The sequence below is a fragment of the Prinia subflava genome, chromosome 2 (assembly GCF_021018805.1).
Source record: "Prinia subflava isolate CZ2003 ecotype Zambia chromosome 2, Cam_Psub_1.2, whole genome shotgun sequence".
NCBI classification, from domain to species: Eukaryota; Metazoa; Chordata; class Aves; order Passeriformes; family Cisticolidae; genus Prinia; species Prinia subflava.
In genome coordinates, this window is record NC_086248.1 from 55,649,204 (window position 1) to 55,674,196 (window position 24,993).

The 24,993-nt window shown below is 37.7% G+C and overlaps 1 protein-coding gene across 1 annotated transcript in view; it reads right to left on the reverse strand.

The window, feature by feature from the left end:
- Positions 1 to 425: 425 nt before the first annotated feature.
- The window catches only part of MOXD1 (monooxygenase DBH like 1), a 50,185-nt gene continuing 25,617 nt past the window's right edge, over positions 426 to 24,993 (reverse strand). The window contains exons 5-12 of the mRNA XM_063390027.1: positions 17,586 to 17,765; positions 15,215 to 15,317; positions 12,371 to 12,537; positions 10,783 to 10,974; positions 8,008 to 8,067; positions 6,158 to 6,300; positions 3,471 to 3,639; positions 426 to 784 (exon numbers count right to left, since the gene is read on the reverse strand). Of these exons, the coding sequence (XP_063246097.1) occupies positions 620 to 784; positions 3,471 to 3,639; positions 6,158 to 6,300; positions 8,008 to 8,067; positions 10,783 to 10,974; positions 12,371 to 12,537; positions 15,215 to 15,317; positions 17,586 to 17,765 (1,179 nt within the window). The 3' untranslated portion in view covers positions 426 to 619. The remainder of the gene's footprint in view (positions 785 to 3,470; positions 3,640 to 6,157; positions 6,301 to 8,007; positions 8,068 to 10,782; positions 10,975 to 12,370; positions 12,538 to 15,214; positions 15,318 to 17,585; positions 17,766 to 24,993) is intronic.

The following is a 24,993-nucleotide window of genomic DNA, read 5'->3' on the forward strand; positions in this document are numbered from 1 at the left end:
GAGAACAGGAAAAAATAATGCCAACCAATCCAAAGGACTTGTACAGGATTCACTATGGGGAGATTTGGGGTTCTGCCTGTGTTTTCATCCCTTTAACACCCATGTCTCAGGAACTGAGATGGTTTTCCAGTGTGTTGCTCCCAGAAATGTCCCCACTGAATGAATCCTTCTTGTAGCTTTATGGCACATGTCAGCCAGATATAAGTCTGCAAGGCCTGTCCATACAGCAGTAATTGCATTAACTGCACATATCAAGAACCAAGGCAAAATAATACAACACAGACCAGGCTGAATCTGGTTACCTAAGGCTGCTTTTAGTTTATTAAGTTTACCCATATACATAAATGACTTTGAAAGCATCATGTGAAAGAGGCAGGACAAAGTATAGGAAAATGGTACAGGAAAAAAATTCAATATGCAATGTGTCAGTGTACCTATTGCATTTAATATATATTTTACATTGATAACAAAACCCCCCCAAGTTTCCAGAGGATGTACACATTTTGTTTTGATCCAGCAAATTTAGTTCATTAATACGTAAAAAAATAAATCTACAATAGCAACAGTGCAAACACATCAGAACTTGCATGGCATACAGAACACAGATGAATAAAAATTATTATACAGAGGGCCCAGTGTTTCCTATGGTACTGGCTGTGATGTATACAATACACAATAGGGTAGGGAATAAACTGCAACTTAAACAGGAAGACGAACTGCATATTACTGGCTCTGACTTGTATGGTCGCTCTATTTCAGGAGGTAAAGCTGTCATGCCTTGGATCTGAAATTAAAATAATAAAAAATTATCAGAGTTTTGTCACATAAGATTAGAAAACTCTTTTTGCTCTCAAGATAATTGGCAGCTTGCCTGATAATCTATTAATAGTTTTGTACTTGGGTTGTGATTCTCACTGTGGAAACATCAAGCTCAGTAAAAATATGAATATACTGCATGCTAAATGATCAGCCAGTGTGCATATCCAACGTTCTCAGCTTGAGAGCAGCAATACACACTGGCACCCTCTCCAGTAAAGCAAGGTTAGACTTTGGTTGATTTGAATAACCTTATTTTGCTTTGTGGGGTTGTTTGGTTGTTGTTTTCATCCTGTCAAATAAAAACAAAAGTTGGCAGTGTCACTCTGCCATGGGGATATAGGATGTATTTGAATGCATTCACTTCTGTGTGCAAGGCTCACACTTGCACATACAAAGCAGCTGAAACTGTGTACACGTTTTTCCATGGAACCACAGAATGGCTGTGGTTGGTAGGGATCTCTGTAGGTCACCTGGTCCCATGTCCCTGCTCAAGCAAGGTCACATACAGCAGTGTCATATTGCTATATACTGAGCATTTTTCACTCTTCCCGTAGAACTCAGTGCAATTTTATGAGATTTGATGTAACTACATTTTTGCTACTGTTTTGATATGAAATTAGAGACATTTGTGTACACTGCTCAGCTTGTTTTTCCTAAATTTTCTCCCTACATGTTACAGAAAATAAGCTCTGCAGAAAGTAAGCTCCTGGGCACATTTTGAAAAGTTTGAATGCCCACCTGTACACCATATGCTTGCTTTGGGGATTTCATCAATGTTGCCACTATTCTGTACTGTAGAAAGAAACCCCAACTGAATATTGACTTAATCTTAGCAAACACAACACAAAACTAAAACTGAAATAGAGGCCAACTGTATAGGAGGATGAAGGTATTTTCAACTCACTTTTTCTGCTACAATTTTTTTCAGTCTTGTAAAAACTGAGAGATTGGGAATTCAAGTTAAATCTGTTCCTGATTTTGATGAGGATGGTTATTTAAGTGTAATATCACTAACAAGGGAAAGGAAAGGAAATAGTCCTAATCTTAGCTTTGAAGAATATGCCCATGTCATTTGAAAAAGGAAACTATGATTAAGGAAGAGCTAAGATCTCCCAGTTTCAGTGAGCTCATTCTTTGACTACATTCATTAAGTTGTAAGTATTGTTCCTTCATCCTGCAAGATAAAGAGGAACAGCACTTTCCAGAAAGTATACCATTAAAAAAACCTCAGCCTATCCTCTCTTGATAAAATTTCTGTGCTTTTCATCATCTTAACTTGTCCTCTGACAAATAATCAGCGAAAGTGTGGCTATGCAACTGCTACTAGCCAGCAGCTGTAAAGGTCAAGAAGTTTAACCAAAACTGGTGAACAGTCTCACGTACTGTCTGTCGACAACTACTTTTCACAGGAGGTCTACGTTGGGAAAAATAATACTAGAAAAAACAGAACTTCTTTGATTACTCATAGCACACAGTATTCCTCTGACATCCAATAGGCAGAACAGTCTGACCTATGTTGGAAAAGCCCAAGAACACTGCTGCAGGAGGAGCAGTTTCTTCACCACCTGGGACTATCACACAGAAAGGACTGTCTGACACACTATGAGGAAGCATGGGCTATTTTCTAGGGTGAGGAGAATGAGGCAGAAGTCATCTCCTGGGAAGTACTTTATCAGTAGTATCTCATAGCAGCTCTGCTACACCCGACCGAAATCACAATAGGAAATAAGCCTTTACAATGAAACTGTCTCTCATTCTGAGCAGAAAATCTCAAAAAAGTAAGAGCCTTGAATTTGGTATCTGTAAAGGAGTTCAAAGGGAAATACATATTTTTAAGTATCCATTTCAGGGATGATATTACATGCACTAACCATTCTTTATAAACACACATCAACATTAAACATGACAACTATTCTCAGTAGTGTCCTGGTAAAATAGTAATAGATATTTAGAATAAATAAAATAATATTGGGGAATTATTATTTTATTGTACAGTTTTTTTCATCAAGACAATAGGGAAAGTAAAACCATGGAAGATAAAATCTTACTAAGTTGCACAACGGGAACAGACTATCCAGCTTTATTTTTCTGGCCCAATATTATAGGCAATTCTAGGACCATTAAAAAAGCAAGACTTACTGGAAGAGTACTCATACAACTTTAGGTTGTCTAGATGCCCAAGTTAAGAAGATAGATTCTTGAGGCTTCATTATACAGTCAATAAGCTTCCCCTATAAGGTGTCTCAGAGAGGAAACCTTATTTAGGGATTTTGAATCATCTCTTGCAAGACCCTATTGTAAGTCCCTGACCATGGGGGTAGCCAAGGTAGAACAGTTTCCTGGCATGGTCACTTAACCTGGACATGCTCTCTGATCAGTCCCAGATGCACTGAAAGACTCCATCCTCCTATTACTGATCCCAAGTGCTGATTAAAGCTCCAAATTTTCCATTATTTTTAAATGCTTCTAGAACTCATGTTAGGTGAAAGCACTGATAAAACATTCTTTTTTTTTTTATTGTATGTAAATGAAATATAGCTGTGTAAACATCTTGAAGACACATAATCAGATATTTAGTCACATGCATTGAAACACAGTCAGTCAAATTAGTTTCATGGCATCGTTGCCTCCTTTTCAACACACAGACTTACCGACCATTCCGCATTATCTGTTTTTGAACATCTCACGTTCACAGGTAGTTTAAGCACAAGTTGATTATAGGAGAGACCCTCTGATCTGGACCATTTAAATTTGTTCATTGCATCCATAAAAGACAGGTTTTTATATTGCTTGGGACTCTTGATAATGAAAGGCCAAGTCCTAAAGAAAAATAAACATCTAGATTTTAAAAAATAGATGAAAACTACCAAGTTGAAATGAATGAGGAACACTTTTGGAGAATCGACTTAGAAAAATAAATGCACTACTACTCTGTATGTTATGCCTAGCTCACATTCTCAACTAAGTCCTCTTCTACTGAAAACTGATGCAGTTGCATTGTTTTTGACAGACTTATGAAAGGCTCCCAGCAGGTTAGTACTTGCTGCAAGATGCTTTTAGAAATTAAGGACTTCAAGAGTTACATTGCTCTTCTCTGATCTACAAACTGAATGCACAGGCAATATAAAGCAGATCTGCTGAAATTTCTCAAAAAAAAAAAAAAAAAACAAAAAAAAAAAAAACCAAACCAAAACAAAAAAAACCCAAAAAAACCAAAACCAAAATAAAGCCACACCCTCTCCTAAGTTTAGCAGGCCAGATTGCCAAGAAACCTTTGCCTTTAGAAAGCTGCTTTCAGATGGTTCTGCCAAGCTCAGGTCAAAAGTGAGCCTTAGCACAGGCATTGCTCTGTTATGCATGGGTTGGCAGCAGATATTAACTGGTGTTGTGGACATTCCCGTTGGCATATTCCTACAAGCAGGCTGTAAGGGCAGTTTTGGCCAGGGGTGGTCTAGAGACTTGCTGTGCTGCTCTGAAAGATCTATCTGCGCAAATGTGGGAATCCTTCCCATGAGCAAATGGGGACAACCTCATTTCCCACAAGCCAAAAATGTGGAAAGAGAAGGAATGAAATTTCATGTCTTTTATTTAGGAAAGAAAGCTAAAAAAAAGTAACAAAGGAAAATTTTAAAAAAAATCAAAAACCAGAACATAATATATTTTTCATTGTTTCTGCTTTCTCCTTGTTTGACTTTGCTGAGATGAATGGAAAGAACATGATGGAGGGATCAAACTTTTACAAACCCAAAGTCAATACAGCTAGTGGAAGAACAAAAGTATCTAAAACTCTATCAAGTAACCTAATTAATAGTGTGATTGGAGCATGAGTTCTCTCTTCAGAACACTTTAGACAGATCTGTGTTATCTTGCAGTAGGCTGTCTCCCACTTGCATTGGGGAAATTGCCTATGCCAGAGTTCTGCTCCACTCAATATCTAGGCTTAGAGACTGTAATTTTGACCAAGTATTTTGGTACTTGGGCCACTACTGTGGCCCAATCACTTTCATCTCTGCTCCTCATGATTTAAACCATTGTCTGTGCCACCAGACAGAGGAAAAATGTTTTAAAGTGAGCCACAATGTCTTGATCCTACTCCCAGTCTGCATTTGTGTGTAAGTCAAGAGAGACTTTGGAAGAGTCAGTGAAGCAATTCTAGTGTTAGGCTGACACAAGAGAGATGAGGATCAGCTCACATATCCTTAGGCTGACAGAATTTAATGAAACAAGAATTGTGGATTAGGTCATAAATACTAGAGGCATTAATAATCTCCTCTTCTAATTACTATTCCATTTGTGGCAGACAGTCTGCATACTTACTCTATTCAGAACATCTTTATTTCCCCAGGCCAAATGTGCATTTTTTCCTTAAGTACAGTTATCATGAATGAACACTCAAGAGAGCATACATTTGTTAGAATATTTTCTTTCTAAGCTCAGAAAGACTCTTTTAGATAGGACTAATTTAGAAACTCTGTTCTCCCTGTATTAAAAGGGGTTGTAAATGGAAATAGTGTGGAAAATTATATAGACATTGATTGCACTGTGACTTCTTTCAAATTCTTCTTTCTTGAATATGAATTTCAGAACTAAGACTTCTAAGCCTGTACATCAAATTATTTTGCAATTATAGCTTTATATGGTTTGTTGAGATAAACTGTATAAGCAGAGACAACTTTTAAAATTTGTCATGACACACTATTAGTCTATCCATTTGATTTTAAAATCTTACTATTACCTTAGTTTACTGTAACTAACAATACAAATATAATTCACCTTTCACCACAAAATGTACATTCAACTTTTTATTGTTTGATTTTTTCTGTATTTCATTCATGTGGGAACTCTCCACTTTTGACTGTTCTCACTGTTTACAATCTGCTGTTGAGATGCTTTAATTTTAAGCACTCTAACGAAAACATTTTTGTTCCCAGAATTCCTGTCAACAAATCTACCAGGGAAATACAATAACCATGCTCACAAACAAATTTTTCAAAATTATTTCTCTATATATGAAACAATGACATATTTTAATAAATGGATAGATTTAAAATATCGATATATAGCCTTTTTACAGATGTGTGTGTTAAAAAAACCCCCAAAACAAAGTGAACAGATTTACTTCCTTAAAAGAAGAAACTGCTTTTCTATCAGAAGAAAAAAAGATGCAAAATAACTTGGCAGGAGAAATAGCAGCACAGCATATTGACCAAAAAAGCAGCATGAGTGACCATGTTTCTTTTCTTTCTACCAGAAAGAAAGAAAAGCCATATAAAAATGATCCAGGAATCCAACAGACAGAAACAGAGGTGCTGCACATATTCATAAACATTTTACATACCTGACTGGTCTATAGATTTCCTTAACACCAATGAACTGGAGCTGCTCCATTATGTCAGGAATACTCGCACAGCGGGTGAGGTTGATTCTCGGGTAATAGAGCAGGTATGACAGGCACATTTCATTCCTGGTGCTCAGACCACCCTGAAAATGGGATTTTTCTTTAATCAGGGTAGCTCTGGAATCTCACAGACTAAATCAATGATTAGCATTTATGTGCTAATGAAACATGTATCAGGCGGCCCAATCCCACAAGTTTATCTTGTACATTAAGTTATCAAGTAGCAAGAGGTTATTACATAATTAATCCATAGGTTCTAAATTAAAAGACATCAGAAAGAACAACTGAAAATAAAATAAGGATCATATTATATTGAAGTGTACTGAGAAGTTCAGGTTGGCTTTCAGTTTGCCCTGAGGTACTTAGATTTACCATGTTTCAGAAAAGTGGTACAGACAAAGAACAAAAAACCTTGTAGGATAATTAATCTGTTCAATTACAACTCAAGTGAGCTTTGCCTAGTGAAATGGAAGCTGGAATGGAATATGAATCTATATGAACTCAGGTTGTAAGTACATATGCCAATTATGAGCAAGAAAAAAAAGAATTATTTTAACAGATAATGTTGACTCAAGAAAAAATGAGCATGCATTATAAAATCAGTAATTCGAATAGCATTTCTAGCTAACAGAAGAAAGAGACTTTTAAACAATCTTCTATTGAGAACAAACAACTAACTTAAAATTAATCTTGGTAAACATGGACAAGATTATAAACTGCATGTTCCTAAATCCTGGGTGGGAACAGTTCCATAAGTGTCACAGAACCACAGAAACAGGAATGGAGAAAACAAAACACATGAGCCAAGAGTTAGTGTGGTCACCACACAGGAAAACAGGACAGAAGCTCAAAAGCCTTCGTTGTTGCTCTTTTGCTTTTCATTAAATAACTACTGCATGTGCCTACATGCAAACCATGATTCAGGGAGAAGTATCCCTTTGCTCTCTGGATGCCAGGAACAGTTCTTCCTTGCAAAACAGACACTCCTCAGGTCTCACTTCCCAGAGGTCTGGATCCAGCCACTCCCCAGGAAGTGGAACAAGACCCTGGCTCAGGCAGCTATTTCCCTCCCATAGACATAGTGGGTTTGGCATCACTCTGTGTGTTCCTGGCCAACTGGCACAGTCCAGCCCATGTCCGAGTAACCAAATTTACTTCACCTCCAAAGCCCAATGACTGCATTGCCCAGTGCCTGGCCTCTGTTACCCTTTCCAGCTGCTTCTGGGAGACTTTGCACTGCCGTGTGCCAAACCAGAGCCAGACACACTCTGTAGGGAAGGGTGGTTTCTCAACCCCTCCTCCAAACCCAAAGGACCTTCAATGTGCCTGGATTCCATGTTAGGCACAAAACTAAAGATTGAGAAACATCCTGGTCACAGCTTATCTAAAAATCAATACATAAGAACTGGCAGTTACAACTCCAGGGAAAAATGCGTAACAAGTTCATAAAAATAATTCACTAGAGTATGCAGAATTTGCATGTTAATACATGTCGTGAAGAAAGCACTCCTTATACTTGAAAAGTTTGACTTCTAAGGATTTTTATGAGCTGACCTACTTATTTTTATAAACTAGTCATATGAATGCCTTATGCAAGAGATCAGACTAAGATCACAATAGTTCAGATGACTTTAAAACCTAAGAATTTATGAAAGGAAGGACAATAAATACTTATGTACACACAGGCATCAGCAAGTAAATTCACTTTTTTAAAACAGTGTTCAATGAAAAAGGTTTTAGGCCCCAATAGTATCTGTGTACTTATTTTGATCCACCAAAATATTGCTTACCCATGTCATGCGAATTCGGTCCACAGTACTGTAGTGGCATTCTGTGACCAAATTATCCCCCTGAAATACAAAATTTAGGAAGTTCACAGTTCTGAAGTTTATCAACACTAACTTCAGGTAACCACAGATGACAGCAACCACTTATGAAATGAATATCAGAGCAGGGGATATGACTTTTTCAAACAGTGAAGTATTAGGTAATTGCCATACGTTAAAGCCTTGGCACTTAGCATTATTATTATCCCAAATCCTCAAGGATCCTCCATGGATTTAAACAGAGTCTTATTAAGAGTGTTGTCTGGATTCCTTTTAAAGTAGCAATGAAGGTACTCAGTTATCATCCAATTTTCCAGAAAATTATACAGAAGACAATGTATACAAATGATTCTTGCTCCAAAACTCATCCAGTGCTACTTTACCCAGGCTAATTTACACTGCTAACCTCAACAGAAATATTTGGCAAATGAGGAAAAGAAGGCTTTCCACATCACAAAAACAACTGTATCTCTGCCAAGCCTGGGAGTAGAGGAGTGGCAGGCAAAGACTTCACTACATTGACAGATATGTATGGGAAAGGCTGAATACTTACCTTCTCAAGCACATACAATGAACTTTTTGGTGTCTTGACAAACTGATCTACTATTCTGTAATACTTTCACTCCCTGTACCTAATCAAGTACAAATCTGAAAATCACCATGATAATCAAATGGGGTTTTTTTGTACCAACATCTACCCTTATCAAACTTTATACTTCCCTAAAAATAACCAGATCACCCTTCAAAGGCTGAGAATTTCTCCTTTCCTACAGGCTGTTTCTCCAGATCAAGGCTAGCACAATCTGTGCTCCAGACTGCTAGAAGGAGGTGCATCAGCCTCACGTGAGTCAAATGCAGACAGAGGTTTCTGAAGCAGAGTGAACTGGCACACTGTCACTGCTTCCAGTGGGAATATGCTTTTCCCATCACTGAGGTCTCTGGCTCTTGTATCTTATAGACTGGATAACATTCACTAATTTTTTTTCCTTCTGGGAGACTAGATCTGCTGCTTCCAAATGGAAAAGAGAGTGCTGCTATGTGAAGAAAACAAATAACTTGGACTCCACAAGCTTAAAGAATGATACACTCTTGGGAGAGCTTATACAAAGAGAGAATAACAAGAACTTATATGGAAAATCATACTATTAGTTAATTGATTAAACTGTTCTCTGAATTACACTAGAGGATGTATGTAAAGCTACACTGATAGTTTTGCATGAGATGAAAACAATGAAAGGCATAAAAATGGTTCTCTTCAGAGAAAGGATTCCATCTTCTACTTGAGCTGGCTTTTTTGTCAAGTTGCTACTACTAACAAATACCTTTTATAGTTTTTCTGTTGTCTATTCCCTTATGTTCTTGAATTTTAAGAAGCCTTTTGCTATAATTGCATGGATTTTCTGAAAAATATTACAGGATTTCTCTGCAAACCTGTCATCTTCTGCCAGCCCTCTTCCTAAACCCTTCAACCTTCTTTCCTGAAGGAGGTAACACCCATTTGTCTTTGAAGCCCCTAGACTACACGCAATTTGACTTCAAAGAGTAAATTCTGCACTTGAACATCCAGGTTTTGCTGTAGAAATTAAACTATAAATTTAGCATCTTAGCTTCTTGTCTTTAAAGTGCAAATATCAAAGTCTCACAGTGTGAGTAAAGAGACATAGGAGAGAAAGGGGCTTTAAGAGAAGCCCCTGAAGTTTAAACCATGGGGCTCCTGACCATACTTGAAGTTCAGTCATTTCAATGGTCTTTTTAAATCCCTCTCCCCTAGTGGTTCCAATTGTAAACAAATTCAATTCAATTTTTTCACATTTTGCATATGGCAATTTAATAACATGCTTGTTCACATGCACCAGCACAGGCTGCTCTGCTGGCCAGATCTGGATCACACAGACTTTGCAGCATTAAAATTTCTGTCATCATGTCAAAACTTAAAAAAGATACTGTGAGGAAAAAAAAAAACCCCAAAAAATCCCAAAAAACCAAAAAAACAAAACAAAACAAAAAAAAGTGAATAGTTTTTAACTGAGTGACACACAAAAAAAATTACAGACTCTTTTCATGCAATACCTATGCATAGCTACTGCTTTATAATATAATTGGAATTGGAATATTTCTACATGTTGAATTATTTTCAGGAATACAGTAGATAGAATTGTATGATTTCTTCTTTCAAAGGGTTTTGTTCACTCGTGAAACATCAGGTGGAACATGAGCATGGAGTTTTACTCCCAACAACAAAAACTGTGAAACAAACAGAAGACTTGGCTGATTTTTAAACATGTTTGTAAGGCTGGATACTTGCTGTGTGCAAATACTGAAGATATGCTACGTGGTCCCACAGCTCTGTAAAGCCATATGGAGGCATTTCCATTATTCATCTTTCTGGATGCATAAAGATGGTACAGCCAGGCACACAAGGGATTTTCTAATCTGCTTTGTTCAAACATTTGTGATAGTAAAGGTCAAATCAAGTTATTATGGTTATCAAATATACCCAAAGCATAGCTTGATTTGGTGAACTAAGCCAGTTCTGTGGTGACTCATGTGGACACTCCTGAGACACTGAACCTTTAATGCATTAGTGACTCTGTGATAAGTGAAAAAATTACCAGAACATCCAAGAATTCTGTGATGCTACGCTAAGAAATTCTGCAGCAAATTTAATCCTAAAGGTGAGAAAACGTTAGGCACCAATCTCTTAAAACACTTTCAGGAAAATAATTAGGAGTGTCGTACTGGCAAGATGGTTCTTTCCTCTTCCAGGTACTGAAACTCCTGGAAGTTGAAGTCAAACTCGTCATCGTAAGCCAGCAGCTTCTGCTCCTCGCCGTTGCGGAAGTGGCGCATCCTGATAGCTCTGCCAGCAAGGTGAGCGTGGAGAAGCACCGCAAACACTTGGATCCCAGCAGGTCTCTCAGCACCTAGAGCCTGACCAAGAGAAACCAACACCATCAGTGCTCCCAAAGGCAAAGCAATGTAATGACACCTACAAACAGTGAAAATACATTCATTAGTGTGTTCTGAATTCACTCAGTTTACTGAAAAATGCAGTCTGGAGCGAGACCAAAACTGTAAATGAAATTCAGGGTTTATGGACAAAAACGGCTAGGGTTTTTTCTATGATTATTTTTTAGAACAAAAACATATTTTTACTCCTAACACACACATTTTTTAAATGAAAATCAACTGGACTGCAAATAATTCCCAATAGTTTTAAGACTTTCACAGGAATTATATTAAAACCTGCACGTTATTTTGGTGCTAATGACTGATACTAATGAATATGGATGTTTACTGTGAAACAGAATTTCTATGCAGTTATGAATTATGCCAAGAGATGCACTTTAAATTGAGAGGCTGTAGTTGTAACATCTACTTTCCACCTTTAAGTGAACTGGTAGTGAAGTACTGTAAGTTTACATCTAAAACTTTTTTCCAGGTCAGAAACATTTGCAAATTAACTTTTCCATATTGACACAAATCTGACATCACTCCCATTCTAGCTGAGATCTACTGATCTAAACTTTGTGTTAAATATGCTCAACTTTAATTCTTGTTCAGAGCTCAAGGTCGAAAAAATCTGATATCACAATACCTTTCAAGAAGAGCCCTAGGGTCAGAAACCTCATGATAATGAATTACTCAAGAGTTTTAAGGCTGAAAAATGCCAGGACAATACACAACATTTAACACCACCAAGGACAAATTTAAATTTGCTTTATTGTATCTAATTCGGCCTTCATTGTAAACCATGTTATTAATTCGACCATTCTCTATAAATGACAAAGTATATGAGAATCTTCTATTATACAGTCACCAAAGATTTTAGACAATACTTCCATTACCTGCAGAGATATTTAAGTTATCTTAATGAAACCAAGTACTTAATAAATGTAAAACCTGTTCAGGTCTTCAGTTTCTGTGGTTGGCGTAAGAATACCTTTCAGACTTCCACTTCATCATTAGAAGCCTTTTGCACATGCCCAGGTCTGAATTAGCCTCAACTTTTTTTTTTCTGGGCTAGCTATCCCAAGTTATTAATAGCTTTGCCGTGGAAAGCAGTGTATGCTTACATATTGAACACAAAATTAAAACATTGCAAGCCCTGTGTCATCCATTATTACTGAAATAAGTAAAGCAGCCTCAGTAGTGAGCATGCCAAGTATCCAGTTCAAAAAGACAACATTTTGGAAGACAACATGTACCACCAGATGCTTTTGCTCACATCTTTTAACTATAACTATCAATCTACCCAAGAAGTTCAAGGGACTCATTCAATTATTTCCATGAATGAAAATCAGTAGATACAGACAAGGGGACATACCTCTTCCAGACATTCCAGTGTGCAGTGACCCTCTGACACAAATTCAGGCATGCCCGGTGGGATATTGTGGAAGAGGCTGACCCAAAGACCAGCTTCAATAACCCCAGCATCGTATTTCCTTAAAACTGGAGTATAAATTAGCCTCAAACCAGAGTTATCTGTCAAGCCTGCAACAAAAGAACACAGTTAGCCATGGCTAAAAATCAGGTTTTTAAAGGGAAAAAAAACCCCAAAAACCAAACCAACCAAAGCTTCAAATTTTTCATGATATGTCACAAGTTTTCTACATGAAAATCAAGGAATCAACCTCAGTAACATGGAAATTAGTGAAACCATATGCAGGAAGTGTTTTTTTTTTTTCTCTTTAAGATTTTCTAGTCATGTGTTGTCTTCTAGTTGAGAATTTTAGCTGTTTCTTCATCTTGGGTCCTACCATTAAATATATTTACCTTTTGCTTTGGATTGCCTGTTACATTACAGCCTACCTGAGATGAAAAAATACATCCCTTTTACCATCTCTGCAATTAAGAGAGCACCAATGAAACATGAAAATTGCCTTAATAAATTGCAGGTTTGTAGAAAATACCCCCACCTTGAGTGAAGCAGACAAGAGAATGACAAACTAATTTAATGTTGCTCTGACACAAGGACTTGATTTCAAAAATTAGTTTAAAGAACCAAAGCCTGTTGTTTGGAGGCTGTGTCAAAATAATACAAACCTATTTTGTTCACTGACATATGTTTAGCCATATGTGTTTGTTTGTGCATCTATCAATAATTTATGTTGCCTTAATTATCTAAATGCTTAGAATACTTGTCTGCTATTAGTCATTTTTATTAGTCAAGATGTACACAAAAAACTATCAATTTGTGTTTGCACAGGAACTGCATTCCATTAGTTTATCTGTTCATTTCTTTGTATTTTTGAATATTAACTGAAATAATTTCAATTTTGAAAATGAGAAATGCACAAAAGCAAATCAAGAATCTCAGAGAAGGTAAGATGCTTCCTAGTGACCTATATTAGTCTTCTGAAAAACAAAACAGACATAGCAGTGCCTGAAGCCAAATTTTACATCAATATGATATCAGCAGTCTATTTTAAGATAAGCAAATGGCAGAGGGACAGAGCAGAGACTGTTACCCAGTCACTAAAATACCTAAGATGGAGTAGTGCATGTAATTATTAAGGAACAAAGGATATGAACTGTGCATAGCCAATTAAGAATGGTAATCAGCCATGGGACCTTCTGCAACATATGAGTCACATGTAAGGTGATATCTCGTGTCCCACAACATCCCAACTTTAGCATTTGGGAACCCATACTCATTCCCTTCCTGGAGCTATTTGTACAACCTCATCAACTTGAATTTTTCCTTTGTGGTATTTCTGCTTCAGGAATTGTTAGACGTTGTTAACGTCTAAATGTCAGACACTCTTATGTATGACAACTCTGGTATGTCCGAGTTTTTGATAAACAATCTCAAAAGAGGCCACCTTTCAAATGACAAGTGGATGTTAAGGACTACAAAACCAAAAACAGTGAAACCCATCCACGTTAAACTAAAATAATGTTTGAACTCCTCCTAACTGTGAGCCAAGAGCCAATCTGAGTCACTTAGAAAAACATTACCCCAGGTCACGAGGCGAAGCAAACAGTGCAGCCTTTCACCACAAGACCCAAACTGGGAAAACACAGGTGCCAAAACACACAAATGAAGGTGACCCAGTGGCAGGTTTGCTGTTATAGAACTCATTTGTCCCCACCTGAAGCAGATGGAGCACCCAGGTCTACTCTCTTGCACTCCTGGCACAATCTCACACTGTGTACTTTGCCAGGGAGGAGGAGACCTGGAAACATGACCTGGATCACAAACACTCTGCTCTGCCTACTCTGTCTGAATTTTCCCAGGTCTTTTGGGACTGTCACAGCAAGGCAAAATTGTTCCTATTGCTTAAAAGGAAACAAAACATTACTGATTTCCAGTTTTTCATATGTGTTACTTCAGCTGAACCAACAGTATCATACAGCACAGTCAATTAAAACAAAATGATGGATTTAGGGACACAACTAAATCAGACACAGTTTTTCAGCATGTGACTTCTTGGGCTTTCATGCCACACTTGATGAAAAAGCATACAATATCAAGGATGCAAATGAAGTTTATTGTATCCCACACACTGAAAGAAGAGTTTGTCACTAAATAAAAAAAAAAAAAAGATAATTTAAAAGATAAAGATGGAAAACAACAGTAAGGCAGAATGCCATAGCCCACTTAGCAAATTTTATTTTAACACATGGGGGTGTAAAGAAAGGCCAGTATACTATGCTGCATTGGATTTTACTCAGTTCATATATAGCAACCACCACAATATTCTCAGATACAGTAGGTTAATAAACTTCTCTTTCAGAACAAAAAAGTATGTTTCCCAAAGGTATCTTCAAAGTTCCCCTGATTTTCCTGAGATTCTTGGATTTCCTTGGATTCTTCCTTTTACTTCTTCTAAATATAAATTAAATTCAGGGAGAACAATTTTAAAACATTGTTATAAATCAAAAGTTTATCTTTTAAGATAAACTGATTTTACCAAGTGGATGGTCTAGGAACCTGAGTCTATACTTCAGAAACTGCCCACAGTTCAGGTAGATGTTTACCTAAAAAAACACTACCAAAAAAAAATTCAAGGGCAGTGAGAAAAACACTGTGAACCAGGATCTATTGATCAGGAAAAAATAACCCTCAGATTTTATTTGCTCTGTTTGCCAGGCAGTGCAGGGATGAGCACTTGTGTGTAGTACATTTTCCAGTCTGGCATGTTGTAAAGCATGTGAGGCTACAAACCTTCTGTGAATGATGGATTGTCATAATGCACCTCCATAAGGACGAACAGAGGGTCAGCTGCTGTGCCAATGGATAAGCCAACATGAGGAGGGTAGGTGAAGCCCTGGAAATCAATACACACAGAAATCAATACAGAGTTAAGCTATTTTCCGCCACAGTTATGAGTTAATTTCTCTTTGTTAGTACATTGACTCCTTCTTGCAATGATATGATCACATTAACGATAAAATTTATAAATATAACTTCTTTTACAGTTTTCTGAACATGACATTTTGATAAAATATACCCATTAAATACTCAATAAACTTAATAACTATGTCGATATACCATGATTCCCAGAAGAAAAGGCTCTGAGCAAACTAGTCTAATGTCACCTCTGACCCTGCTTTGAGTAGGAGGCTGGATTAGAGAGTTCCTGAGGTCCTTTCCAACCTGCATTATCCTGTGATCTTATGATTATTTATTCTGTATTTTTGTTTGAGCAGAAAAGGAAAAGTCCATTTTAAACTTATAAACATTGCATCATCAAGCACTTAGTCTGACAATAAAACCCTTCTGAAGAAGTGAAACAACATTTTAAATGTTCCCAGCTTCTAAAGGCAGTAATTTCCAGGGAATACTGAGGTTGCATCTAATTAACTTGCTTTTTGTGCACAAGTAGCTGTATTCTAAGTAAAATGATTTGAACAGTAAAGGTGATCTTCATGGCCAAGGAAGTAGCTCTGCATGGTGAAACATCTTGTGCTGGACCCACAGGCCCCAAATGGTTCTCCTCTGGACAAGCTCTGGTCAAGTCCCGTGCACTGAACCCCATTTATTGCTAAAGGTGCTGGGTTCACCCTGCACGTTTATTTTAACTTCATCCCAGAGAGGCCTGTGCAAATTCTCAGACCACTCATGATGATAAACAAAGCTTTGTAAGTGGGGAATAACTGGGAGACACTTCAAAAGCTCACTCTTGATTCAAACCACAATACCAGTATCTCCTAAGTCAACCCATTTACCAATTTCACTTTAACTGGAATCAATCTGCACCATTTTATTGTATATCACTAATATTTATATAATAATAATATTCAATTTGACATTCTAACTTTCTGAAATGTGCAATTTGAGATTCCAGCTTTCTGATACTTGATGGACATTATTGAGTTAGTTGTAGTATATAGTAAAAATTATTATCACCTTCATTCTACATAAGGGTAAGCTAAAGTTAGTGAAATGGGTACTTGGGCAAACCTGAATGTAACCCAGATCTGTCAGATTCCTTTCTACAGACCTTTAACAACAGGATCATCCTTGCAAAAGCCTCCATAGAGCTTGTCAAATAATAACTTATTTATATGAATTTTTAATTTCACTTAGATTAAGATAGTTGAAAGTACAAATACTAGGTCAGAGCATGGCTGATGGCAAAAATGCACAAAGCATACACCAGGGATAATGCTCATAGAGGATTAAACTTCTTTTGATGGGTCCATGTAACAACTCTTGCTTCCTCACACTGCAGCATTTGCAGATGGTTTTGGACTGCAGGCTGGCAGACAAAGGTTCCAGAAATTATCATCACCCCAGTCCCTCTCTGTGCCCAAACCATCATTTGGGTGGGCACACAGTGAATCAAGGGCATAAAGAGCTGGGGTTCCTTTGGCAGTCGTGCTGTGTTATGTCAGCTGAAAGCATTAACTGAAGTCTAAATTAACATAAAATAAGCTGCAAACACAGCCTGGAGTCAGCATGGCATCACAGCCTGCATTTTCCGTAGATATGCCCCACTGCCATAAGCAAAGTGGTCCTTATGCTGCCTCTGCACTGACACAGAATTTCTCCTACACTGAAATTATGTTTCTTTGGACAGGGAGGAGACTTCAGAATATGCCTGAATGGAGCAACAGTGAAACCAGGTCCTGGTGAGGCACAAAGTTAATTAAATTTATGTACAACTTCATTTGGAGAGTTGCGCCTCTGTGTTTTTTATGAAGTCACATACAAACACTGCTTTTCTTTCTGACACTATCGATAGGTAGCAGACACTGGTCAGCGCTGGAGGCACTGTATTTCCACATCAGATGGGACAAGCTGACGCAGTGACAGATTTCCATGCTCCAAAGCTATCTTTCTCCCCTAAGGCATCAACTCCCTCTCTAGTGTTTTCATTACTTTTGGGTTGTCACTCAGGATGACCCCTCCATTACATACTTGAAAGGCCAAGAGGAGGTTGAGGACTTACTGGTGTGGCATCTATGTGATCCCGTACCCTTAAAAACAGACAGATTAAGTAATCATTAATACACTAGGAAGAAATTTCATGATGATACACTCCTTCACAAAGCCCCACTGATGAACCATGCTAGGCAGACATTCATCCTACCTCTCCTCCAATGGCCCAAGCAAAAATGACCGTCTCACATGTGAGAAAAGAGTCTGGCATGTTGGGGTGGTAGCACTCATGCCCATAGTCCAGAACACTGTCATTCAGATTGCTGCTGCACTGGTAGAGCAGGATATGGTGCACCAGGTTCTCGTGGCCCTTCTGGATCAATGGCTCAACCTATCAATGGTAAAATGAAAAGAAAAAAAAATCTCAATGTGGCTATTTCAATGCAGGTATGAAGACAGGACTAAAAATTCTATGGTACTTTTAAAAGAAGACACTCAATGTTAGATTGTACTTAGCTTGAGATGCAACCTCAGCACTCTGCAAACTCAAGGAATGAAGTATCCAAAATTTTTATTTTGCCCAAGTGCATCCATGGAGGAGCATGAAAAAAAAAACCTGCATCCAGACAAAACCTCTGTTACAATCTTGCTTGTTTTCTCCCAACCTAGTCTTGCACTGGCACTTTTCTTTCTCCATGCCCAATCTTGTTTAGCCACATTCCAACAGAAGCGGGGATATAAACTACTCAGAGGTTTTCATTCCTGTTTCTGCCTCTTTTCTACTATTTCAAATTACAGCTGCTCATAGATTCTGTACACCTAGGGTGAGCCTAGAGGTACACCCCACATTCCTCAGCAGCTCAAAACGGAATTTGAAATTTTTTTGACATCTACAAGAAATTAGATTTTTTTTTAATCTGCTTAGTTGTAAAGACTTTATTAACATGAAATCATTCTCGAGAGGCTGGGTGTTCCAGCCTGTTTATGGCAGTGATGAGCTGGAGGGCCCTCAGTGGTGCTCCGGTGCCCTCGGTTTAATTAGACCACAGAATTTCTGTGTAGGCTAAAATTATTTAATTTCCTTGTAAGTGTTCACCCTCTGGATGGGTGAACACATCTCTGTCAGAGATGATGTCCCTGGGGCAAATATGAATACTTCTGAAAAGAATTATTTTGCATTTCAGAATGATCATATTCCACAAAATATCAGCATATAGAAGACAGCATTAAAATGAAACAAGTTTTTCCCTTGCTTTTGCTTTCAAAGATTTAATCCCATTCTATCATTTTTGCCTTCAAGTTCAATAAGATAAAGATTAATATTTTCACAAGAAAAGAAAAGTTTTGACAATGCAACTCTTAAGGTGCAGGGTATCATTCAGTACTGCCTTTCAGTATTAGGAAAGAGAAGGCGACTTTAAGCAGGAAAGAATGCATCTTCAATTTCCATCCATTTCATTTTACAAGCACATTCATTCTGGAGGACAAGAACAGTGTAAGCAGGAGCAGTTTATTACATTATTAAAATATTGTCAACACAGTTTCTTTCTCTGCATATTGTTCAAACTGCTAGATCAATTACAAAAGAGGAAGGGCAGGAGGAAGCAGCCAGAGCCTGTGTGCATCAAGGCCACCCTTGCTGATGTGAATCTGCAAAGTGCATTGAAATTGGCCTCTTGGGGAGCTCAGATGCTGCTGAGTACCTGCATGTCCAGCCAAGAAGAGCACATCCCACTTCACTGCACTTAGAAGTCAGTGGAAGGATGACAATTGATTCAGATGGACCAAAGTTCTATTCTGGAAGCAAGACTGAAATACTCCATAAGGGATCATCTGTACTGTCCTCAGTAATCCCTGTCTCAGTTAGCATTACCATCATTGTGAAATACTGCACGAGGGAAGTAAAAGGTGTTTTCGAAGAAGATGAGTCAGTTTTCCCATGAAATAAGAACGTATTCCCCAGTATATCAGACTGAATGACAAAGATTCAGAAATCCATTTCAGCTTGGTGTTCCTTCTTCCCTCTGCTCCATCATACACCTGCATATTTATCCAAGTACTGCAGAGCCCAAACATGGTCATACTATGACAGCTTATACATTAAATACCAGAATGTATCTCAAGAATTTTGAAGCTCTGCATACTGTATATGTTAGTCAAGGAAATGGTTATGAGAATATTATCCCTATATCTACCAAGAAAAAAGAGGACTTTTGTCCCAACATGTGATAGTTCTGCCTGCTGCTAGCACCTGCTGTGCTTACAATCGCTACTTCAAAACCAGCTTCCCCTCAAAACCATGGGACATCACCAAAATTAGAAACTCACATCCTGTCATTGGTTTTTAGTGTCAGTTACCTAAACAATTACAGCACTTCAAAAAGCAGTTTTGCTTGGCTTTCATAAGTGAAGAAAAGAAAAACAAAAACCAGAACAAATCCTTACACATCTTTCTAATTCATCTTGTAGGAAAACTTACACTCTTCAGATGCAGAAATAAATAATGAAGAGCAGCAATGAAGTTATGCTTTCACATGTTTTTACTACAACTTAGTTAAAGAGATATTTTTCTTTCCCCTTTTAAACAGCATATAAATAAGAAAGAATGAAAATATTAGAATGATCAAAATTGTATTTAAATAAAATCTTAGGAAAATCTCATTAATCCTACGTTGTTCCAAAAGGTATGGAAATATTTTAATGGCTATCTCCCTAAGGCTCACAGCATTATTTCTAAATGAAATAAGAACCGGAAGAGGAGCAGAGCCCTTAGACACTTCTCTGATCTGAAGACTAACTAACTGTATTTACTTACTAGAATAACTTCAGCAGAAAAGAAAATTAAAATATACAATCCCATACTCTATGGTAATGTTAAACTGGAGCAGGGGCTTAAATGTGCCATTCTACAACCCAGAGGAGTACTGCCCTATTTACTCAGCTATTGGTCATTTTAGCTTATAGAATAGGTTGGTTATTTAGGCTGCCTCATACTTCCTCTCTGACTTTCCACAAAGAACATCTGTACAGATTACTTTGCTCCAAGCCAAAAAGAAATTCCCAAACCTCATTTTTTTTCTCAAATAAACAATATCTTGTTTTCTGGACAGCCGTACAAGTAATGATGAACATCAACTGAGTTTTTCAAATAAGGGGTCAAATTCAGGAAATTGCTAATGCATTTAGAAGTGCATATAAGTAGTCTTAGGTGTAAAATTTGTTGTTGAAACAGGTATCCATAATTAAGTACCTAGATCAGGGTGGCCTGTTTACCAGAGTACTTGTAGCCTTAATGAATGATAACATAATTTTCGGAGCTCTACTTTTCCTGGTCTCCACTCAGAGTGACAGGCGGCCAGCCCTGAAGAGTCACCATGACCATTTTGTTAATTTGTGCAACTTTTAGGATATTCACGGAAAGAAAATAATTCGGAGTGGCACACTAGGGCAAAGGAGTGAAATAGACACACACACACACACCAGAAAAAAAAAAAGTGATAAAAGCAGGCATGGTACATAATAGTCATTAAAATCTGAAGATTTAAGTGAACAGCTAATTTTTATTTGGATTGTTATTTATACACAGCCTTGTTTGCTCTGGTCTTGTACTATATGGGGATGCTAAAATGACACTTTGAGCCAAGCAATAAGATAAGCAATAAATGACCCACTACTACCAACTACAATTGGGGTTGTAGTGAAAATGGGAATCCATCTTTATTTTCATTAATCATGAAGAAACCTGTGACTTTGAAATGTATTTCCTTCTTCTGTTCTCACCACTTCCTACCAACTTCTTGTTAGCCAAAGAAGTAAAGAAAGAAACTGAAAGGAGACTAAAAAGGAATATGCATATAACTACCTATCTTCCCCATTTTACCTCATTCTTTGAGGTTCATCTGTGGAATTTTCACTGTTGCTGACATGCAAGAAAGACCAAGCTGTCAGGGTTCATCTCTTTGCCGAGTTGTGAGTAAGCCTGCAGAGATACTGCCCCACCAGGCACCTCAGTGACTTCTTCCCCTGCAGGCAAAGCGCATTTTCTGCTTGACATTTCCTAACTGCCAGAGGCATGGAGAACAAAAGCCCTACATCCACCCCACGTCCAAATGCCCAAAGTGTTTGGGATTGCAAAACATAAGGGCATGCAACAAGGCACAACCTCTCCTGGTTTTCATAAAACCTGCAGAAAGAAGATCATGGTTTATTAATGATGATCATTTGCTTTATGCTTCTCCCTCTCCACCCTTCTTGAAAGCTTGGCCAAAAGCCTTTCAAACTGAGCACACATGAACCTGACTCCCACTAACAGAGGAAAAAATAATAAATGTACTATAACGCCCCCCAGCACTTCAAACCAGGGCTCCCAAGGAAGGAGACATTTAAAATATATCACGTTCAACTGTAAGTGAAGGCATGGCCTTCTGCAACCAACAGTGTGGGTTACGGTCCTGGTGCTTGGTTGGTACTCATCAGGCAGGCTGAGAGGTTTTATGGAGCTCTCCTCATGATTCTGAATCTCTTAGGACTTGTGAAAATGCTGACTTTCAAAAAATATAAAAAAATTTTCTAGTCATTATAATGTTAAACCAGGTGACACGTGTACTGTTCACCTCTCATTTTAACAGAAGGCCTCTTTTAGTCAACAGGCTGACATCACATGAACAAAGAAAATGTTTATATCTGCCAGGGCCAGCTTACTCATCCTGAATTTTTCTTCCTCTCTTCTCTGTTTCCTATTATAACTCTATCTATTGCACAATCTGAACATTGTCATGTGTTTTGGGGTTTTTTTCCCCTTATACAAGAGGCCAAAATTTTAACATAACAGTGCCCTGCATCTCAAGCTGATGATAAGCAGGATCAAGATACTAATGTGTGATGTATTAAATAGGAGGAAAATCAAACAGCTCAAGTGTTACAAGAAGTTAGCTGTCCTACAAGTTGATAACATCTCCAGACACCTGGAAGTCTTTCTTGCTCATTCCTGTTTTTCTATTTTTATCTGCTCTGATTTCTTTGATGCAAACTCTTTATGCCTGCTTGTGCAAATGATGCAAGTTATTCACATACATCCATAATCTCACCACAGTGTCCCTATTTAGAAAATATGGCTCACCAAACATCAGAAGACAAAAACCTGACTTTATTTTTATATATGGAAATAACAACAGGTTTCTGATCTGTTTGCAGAAATGTTTCTACACTAAAATGTCAAAGAAAATCATGATTTTCTTTTTTTTCTGGCTCAAAGATGTAGTTCCAAATGAATCTTATCTTTTAAAGACATGATGGTATGGTATATTGCCATGTAAATGATTCTGAATGAGGCCACAGCCTTACACAACACCTGATGCAGGTAGACAGTGGTGACACAGGGAAGAAAAGGTAACTCTTTAGTCTCAAAATGGAGAGTAAAAATTTGATTTTTACAGTAGCAGTGCTACATCTAGGTGAGTTTCTAGTCTGTGGCTGGTTAATTCATTTATATGGAATGGCCATGTCTCTGATTAACTCAGACAAAAAGTGATGGCTGTAAAACTGAGTACTGGCTGATTTCACTTGAAAATTTCACAGAAGACCAAGTTATAGGATCTCTGCTTTCTGTATTCCTCATCAGGAAGAACTATTATAATCTTACCGATTACTTTGGTCTTTGTACTTCTTTTGAAAATGTGTACCAAGCACATATATTAAAAAATTATCTTAGAAAACTTTTTCATAGGGTGACATGATTTTGTCTCATTAGAATTCATCAAGATTTTTTCTGGGATTTTTAAAAATTCAATTTTTAACTGAAATTATCAAATATTTATCTAAAAGATCACTTTTAGGGCTTTAGATTTTTCTTCAGAAAAGCAAATACTTAAAATATTTGGCTTTATAAAGTTGGGTCTTTTTCAGAAAAAAAAAACGACAACCTGTGAATTCCAGAAAAACCTCTCAGTAATATAGCTTTATTTTCCTGTAAATATTCTGAAAGAAAACCACCAGACATTTGCTGCCTAGCACTGCCTCTTGCACAGAACCCAGAGGTGTGCTGAGCTAAGACAAGAGCTGGGAACACGCCTCTAAGCTGGGGTAGATGCTGAAGTCCATGACTCCAGGGTGGACCAGGATTTAAGCCTAACAAGCGAGCAGCTATCTCATGTTACTGGAAGAGCTGCCTGCGCCAGTGTCACGTCGGGGACACGAATGTGCTGCAGACTTTCAGCCCAGGGTTAAGGCATTCCAGGGTCAGGCAGGGACCACCCTCCCCATGCCTCCACCCTACCCCATCTGTCAGAAAGCATTAAATTAATGCCACAGAATAGTTAGAGCTGGAAGAGACACTTCCACTGCTCAGCTGGCTGCAGTCTAGAGTGGAGTAGCTGCTGTGATCTTTCCTGAGACCATTCGCACATACACAGCTTAGTGCTCATTGCTGTTTTCCTCACTGTCCAGACCCCAAACTCAGTCATCACCTCTAACAAACCCCTTTAAATCACTCTCTATTCCAAGTGCTTCTGAGTTTATACTGTGCCACTTAGAAAGGTGTATATTTTGATGAGTTAATTGCAGGAAGCAGAGCAAAGCCACTGCTTCTGGTTCCCTCATGGTCATCAGGGATGATTACACTGGAAGTACAACAGGGAGCATTACTGCTTCACTTGAATTGTCCTTCAAAGATAAAAATCTTAACCCAAATTATTCTCAAACACATAAACATTTTTCATACCTTCCAGCTGGAGAAAAATATGAGCATCTAGTAACAGCTCTTGATTTTTGTATTTAAACAAAAAAAAAAAAAAAGAGATGTAGACAAGAAAAAGGCCCAGGCAACAGAAACTATGCCCAGCCCTAATCTTATAATGTGATTAGGTAAGGTTTCCTTGGAGTATGGAAATTTTCCAGGCTGAAACTTCCATGCAATTTAAGGCATTGAAATTTGTGTGATTCGTACTTAATATGTGCGGAGGGTTGGTTTTTTGGGTTTCTTTTTTCCCCAAATGTGAGATTCAAATACCAGACATAATTTTAATTTGAAATAATAATGTCATTTCATTGATTGATTGATTGAAGCTGTATTGTTGGCATTTGGGCCTAACTGGTTTTGGGTATTTTTTTAAAAGTAGAACACAAATTCTAACATCACTGAGGAGAAAAGGTGGTAAGGCCACATGAATGGAAATCCTTATTCAAAGCACAGATATTTCCTATTCTTGGCGTAAAAAACAGGATCTGTTTACTCTGTGACTGTGTTGTTCAACAAAAGCTCTTATTTAGGTTTTATTAGTATACAGCATTAAGAAGTAATTATTATACCTCTGTTTTAAGGTTTAAAAATTTTACTGGAAAAGAATATGTACTTTCAGGTAAAATTAAAATGTTGCTGTGGTTTTAGCTTGGAGAGAAGGCTATATATCTAAATTTACATAAATTCTTCTATTCATATAGTGCCACTACTAATTACACTGTACATCCAGATTTTCTGAGGTCACTGCTGAACAACTTAAATATTTTAACTAAGAAAGAGGATTCAAAAAACATAATAAACAATAAGCCCAAACATGTAAAAACAAGAGTTAGAGATAGGTTTAGGACTTCTTGTTCTCTCTGCCATCAAGCGCATTCTTAAG